Genomic DNA, 5,918 nt, shown 5'->3' with positions numbered 1-5,918 from the left:
GTGTGTGTGTGTGTGTGTGTGTGTGTGTGTGTGTGTGTGTGTGTGTGTGTGTGTGTGTGTGTGTGTGTGTGTGTGTGTGTGTGTGTCAAAGACCAGCCACTGAGTTCATGTCAGAGACAGTCCCTGTTCCCCTTACTAGAGAACCCACTTGGAGACTGAGCTGCCATGGGCTACATCTGTGCAGGGGTTCTAGGTTATCTCCATGCATGGTCCCTGGTTGGAGTATCAGTCTCAGAAAAGACCCCTGTGTCCAGATATTTTGGTTCTGTTGCTCTCCTTGTGGAGCTCCTGTCCTCTCCAGGTCTTACTAACTCCTCCTTCTTTCATATGATTCCCTGCACTCTGCCCAAAGTTTGGCTATGATTCTCAGCATCTGCTTTGATACACTGCTAGGTAGAGTCTTTCAGAGGCGCTCTATGGGAGGCTCCTGTCCTGTTTCTTGTTTTCTCCTTCTTCCAATGTCCATCCCATTTGTCTTTCTAAGTAAGGATTGATCATCTTACCCCGGGTCCTCCTTGTTTAGCTTCTTTAGGTGTACAGATTTTAGTATGTTTATCCTATCTTATAGGTCTAATGACAAATTTTCAATAAAAGCTTGAACCACTGAGCCATCTCTCCAGTCCTGTGAGTTTGTTTTGAAAATGCCAAAACTTAAATTTCTAATAAAATAAGGATTTGGGATCTTCAGTTAGGCATACTGCACGAGAATTCTGGTAGGTGTGCAGCCCATAATGGCCTCGATATTTAAGACACTTTGCATGCTCCCAGTGTCATGCCTGTGCCTGCTTAGCTACGATGGTTTAGCATGATCACACAGGATCTAGCATTTCCAGCATTGACAGATGCTGTTATGTACCTTATCTTCTGACAGTAATCTGGTGGCTGGTTACTAAAGGCCAAGCTTCCTCATCTTGGATCTGAGTTCTGGTACTTTTGAGACAACCATGGAGAGGCTACATGTAGGTAACCCACTCAATGCATTCTCTGAAGCCGGTTTGTAGCCACCTTGCCCAGGCCTGAGGGTTCAGAAACTTTTATGCCCTGGTACATAGGGTTCCTTCAGGGTATTGTCTTTTCCCGTTTAGAACCATAAATAAATATTTGCTAACCTGTCATGCTGAAGAATGTCTAAGATGATCCCTACTCTAATTCCAGATATGAAAAAAATGATAAAACCCAATAAAATAGTTCTTATTTTCAGACAACAATTTACATTTTTGAAAAATGTTTAGGTAGCAGGAAGTGGCTGTGACAGCAATTGGTTAGAGGCTTGTTTTGATGGAGTCTTCACACCTTCCATATCAAATTCAGTTTTGGGGATAAAGCCATGGTTTCCACTTAGAAAAGAATTGTGGAAAAATTCATGTGTTCCTAGCAGGAAAAAAAAAATCACCATAAGTAGTCGGTAGCCTTTCCCATAGAGCGAATGTTCTTACTTGGTGGTGGTGGCTTAAGTGGAGAGGAGATGTGTGAATTCTACACTTAGCAAAAGTGATTGCTTAGTTCTTGCACTCGAGCCAGAAAATGTGGGTTTTATATTTTGCAATTTCTAGAATCTATTGAAATACTCTTAATGTTTTAAAATATAATCACTCATTGAAACCTGCCAAATGTTCATATGACATACACATTTTTTACAAATATGTTTTTAAATATCTGTTAATTATATCATTCAATTCTTCCAATAATAAAAGTACTTGCCTAATATGACTCTCATTCAGGCCCCCTTCCAGAAACATCAGATAAATTAACTCTGCGATGAGGTGAGGGCTCTTAGAGGCTGGTGCCCTTGTTACACTCTCATAAACTTCCTGAATTGAAGACAGTGAGAGATTAATCACTGGGCTAGGATGAGGCAAGGCGAGGGTGTGGCCTCAGGCACGCAGATTTTATGTTCAAAAGGCCCTACAGTTTTTGGAGACTTTATTTCAAGCCATCTCATGTTATTTTGAAAGACTTGCAGTGTGGCTAACTAATAAAAATAAAATGCTGGCTGAATCTCAGTTAAATCTCAAACAACATTTTACATATTTGCAGAATATTTCTCTTCTCTTTTTTTTTTTTTAATTTAGGTCCTTTACTTAGATTCTTTTTTTACTTTATTACATGTATTTTTTTAATTTTTTCTTTTTTTATTACACTTTATTCATTTTGTATCTCCCATAAGCCCCTCTGCCTCCCCTCCTGATCCCATTTATTTATTAGTGTAAGAGTGTGTGTGTGTGGAAACAAGACCTGCACACACATACTCACCCATCTATGCCACAATTCATATGAGGACGTTTAGAGGGCACCTGGGGGAGTGATTTGCTCCTTGACTTGTGCGGGTTCCAGGCAGGGATTAACTCAAGTGGTCAGAGTTGGCAGCAAGGGCCTTCACCCCTCCCCGAACTACCTCTTTGGCCCCATTTTCCCTTCTTTCTGCTGGTTCAGTATTTTTACTAAGTGTGTGTATGTCATGCATACATGTGTTCCTACCTGCTTATGAGTGTACACGCATGTGTCTACATTACTCTCCACCTTTTCTTTTCTTTCATTGTTTCTTTGTTTCTTTCCTTCTCTCCATTTTTCTTTTATCTTCTTTCTTTTTTATTTCTTTCTCTTTCTCTCTCTCTTTTCTTTCACTCTTTCTTTCCTTCCTTCTTTCTTTTTTCTTTCTCTTTCTTTCCTTCCTTCCTCCCTTCCTTCCTTCTTTCTTTTCTTTCTTTCTTTTGTTGAACCCGGGACTTCCTGTTCCTGCGTGAGTGAGGCTGTCCCACAAGCCGCAGGGATCCTCCCGTCTCTGTCTCCAGCTTCCACAGTGGTGGTATGCTACCACGCCCCATGTTCTATATGGTTGCAGGGGGTCTGAATGCTGGTCCTCAAGCTTTCGCTCTTGTCCTCATGAACCTGTCCCCAGCTCTGCTGGTTCTGGATATTTCAGGTTTTATTTTTTACTTTTAAGTATTGTCATGTCTCTCTTTACTCTGGCTCTTCCTGTGTATCTATTTTCTCCTTTTCTTTTTATTTCAAGTGTTGGGTATCAGATAATGAATACACTATCTTAATTACAGTGACTTGAATGAGATGGGTTGGCTTTTCTATTTAACCCGCATCTTCTTCATATCTCAGCCTACTGTCTGGGAGGTACCAGGAACCAGAGTGACTCAGTCACCAGGAGAGCGCCTGGGAGGAGGGGCTGCATGGGATCTAAAGAACTTGCCATCTCACCTCCTGCTGCATTGTTGGCTGCTTTGTGATGACGGCTCATGCTAGTGATTTAATTGTATGTTCTTTCACCTTTCCTTTCCAATGGGAGTCATTGTCCTTTTTCTCTTCACCTCACTATCAGGGTACTAATTATTAAAAATAAAGCAGAGCAAAGGTTACTTATTAATAAAAATAAAATTGTCATTTTTCCCACGGACAAGTTTTTCTCTATGGCTTCCTAATTCTTCAGTTATGCCTGCATGTTTAGCAAGCACATTGTCATTCAGAAGGAAGTTTTGCAAGTCTTTCCAGAGGTCACCTTCACTCCCTGCAAATTCCCAGCAGCTCTCTGTTTGCTTTAAGGCCTTCCATGCTAGGCTCTGATGGCTGCTTCTGGACGTGGCTCTAGCACTTGCGTTGCCTAGACTGCCTCTGTGGCTCCATTTGTGGAGGTTTATAAGCAGGTTCTACTTCTTATCTGTACCAGTCCATGTTTCTTTAGTGCAGGATGGGAGAGATGGGTGGATGTGTAGAAATAATTGTTCTTAGGTTTGCTGTGGCTTAAGGTCATGAGGTCCCATGCTTTTTCTTTTCTTCATTGTATAGCATCTTCAGTTTTTGTCCTTAGTTCTACATGGTCACCAAATCATACTTCTCAAAGCCAAGTCTTTTCATGGATGTATATAGGGGCAGGAAGAGGGCCTTTATCTTCTTAACTGCCCCCCTCGTGAATGTGTGTGTGTCTTTATTTTGTGTGTAGGTGCACTGGTGTTAAAATGCCTATGTGAAGGTTGGACGATAACCATGTGGGTGCCCTGGGATGAGCTCAGGTCATGGCTTGACAACAAGCACCTACACCCTCTGAACCATCTCACTGGCCCTTCTCTACTGTGTTATGTACATAACTTTACATGCATTTGCATCTTTTTTTGTTTGTTTGGTTTTGAGTGTTGATTTATTACTAAAGATCTGAATTCGGAGACAGAGAGGAAACATGTTTTATCTACATATTTTTTTTTGTAAACTCCGTCCATGGGAAAGGAGGCCAGCATCAGTTTCCGGCAGGCGGGACATTCTCGTGGAGGCACTGTAAGGCCCGGTCCGTCCACTTCATCTCCTGTTCTTTCACAGACTCCGTGGTGCCACCATTGTCTTGCTCAGGCTCGGGAAGCTCGCTCAGTGGAATCGCGACATCCTCGTATGGCAGCTTGTCTTCCCGCCAAGCGTCATCAATCAAATCTAAGATCCTTCCATCTCGCTGTACCTCACTGTCCATTTCCTGCAGCTTTGATCTTGTCTGGTCCACACCGCGTGCTATGGCTTCATGCATTTGCATCTTAAATATGTGAGAGTACACATATTGTGACTGCTGTTACAATAGTCACCTCACTGTATCCAAGGTTCCACATCTGTGGATTCAGCCAACTGTGGATTGAAGGTATTCAGGGGAAATGTGCATCCGTACTCAGCAAGTTCAAACCTTCTGCTTTGCCATTTTTCCCGCAAAGGTATAGCGTGACTACTCTTGCGTAGCACTGGCATTGTACGTCCATGGATGACCTAAGTAGCAGGGTGGCGTGTGCTACACGCAGACACTATCTCAGGGCTTTGGCATCTGTGCAAGGTCCCAGAACTCAAAGTACGTGGATGCCAAGGGAGGATTATACAATATGTCTCATTCTTCTGGGGACTGGCAAGGTGAAGATCAAAGTGGCAGCATATTCGCTAGCTGATGAGTGCCCCTCTCTGGCTCTTAGATGGTGCTGTTTCCAGGGGGTGGCCAGTGAGCTCTCTGAGCTCCTTCTGTCAGGACATTAGCTTCACTCAGGAGGAAACAGTCTTCATTCCCTAACCATCACACTGGTAATAAAAATTTCACCATACTGGAACCCCCAGGCTATTGTAGTTCACTTAAGTAAATAAAGACTGTTATGCTGACAAAAGAGTGAGGGAGCCATCTTGAGGCTGCTGTACTACTTGCCGTTTCCAACATACACACACACACACACACACACACAAACACACACACACACACAGAGAGAGAGAGAGAGAGAGAGAGAGAGGCACTTTACTTTCAGAATCGGGATTCCAGCCCTTGCTAGATCTGGAGAGGACTTGAATTTGAAAGCTAGGAGCAGCTTCTGTGTGAGCAGTTGTCTGTGGTCCAGCTGTGTGTCTGGGATGTCTGAGTCCCTTGTACAGAGGGTGCAGTGTTTGCACATATCACACAGCACCCTGATACTTAGGTCAACTCTACACGCTGCAGTGCCGAGCAGCTAAGTGGTGTCATAGGCAGCCTTGTATTTAAACAGAGCCGGTGATGTAGGCAGTGCACAGCCTGGGTGTGTCTCAGCCCAAGGTTCTTCCCTTGGATTGACTGAGATACACATACCAAACTGAGCACTCACTGCGGACTCAGCCTGCTGCAACCTTGTTACTAATTGGAATAGTCCCCCCACACCCCTGCTAGCTAGTTTCTTCCTTTATTTCCTCCTCTTTCTCTCTTGAAGTTTTGTCTTAGAAATTAGAGCCTTCAAGTTCTTCTGAGAAAACAAAGGAAGTACCTTTTCCAGCCCTACTGCTTATAGGGATCCTGGAAAACTGTTCAGGTTCTGCCTGCCAACCTACGGAGACAAGTTGAGACACTCACACAGCACACTGGCCAGCTCTGAGTAATACCTACGACAAACTAACTTCTCGCATCAAGCTATTATGAAGCATCTTCTGTT

General features: G+C 43.4%; 1 protein-coding gene across 1 annotated transcript; it reads right to left on the bottom strand.

Annotated features, from left to right (window-relative positions):
* Nucleotides 1-4,240: 4,240 nt before the first annotated feature.
* LOC129670279 (anaphase-promoting complex subunit 13-like) lies at nt 4,241-4,505 on the bottom strand. The gene has a single exon (XM_055598768.1). The coding sequence runs from the start codon at nt 4,463-4,465 to the stop codon at nt 4,241-4,243; it is 225 nt and encodes a 74-aa protein (XP_055454743.1). The 5' UTR covers nt 4,466-4,505.
* Nucleotides 4,506-5,918: the final 1,413 nt, after the last annotated feature.

Source organism: Psammomys obesus, unplaced genomic scaffold (genome assembly GCF_907164565.1).
Source record: "Psammomys obesus unplaced genomic scaffold, mPsaObe1.curated_primary_1811, whole genome shotgun sequence".
In the NCBI taxonomy this organism is placed as follows: Eukaryota; Metazoa; Chordata; class Mammalia; order Rodentia; family Muridae; genus Psammomys; species Psammomys obesus.
This window is presented reverse-complemented; position numbering and strand designations above follow the sequence as displayed.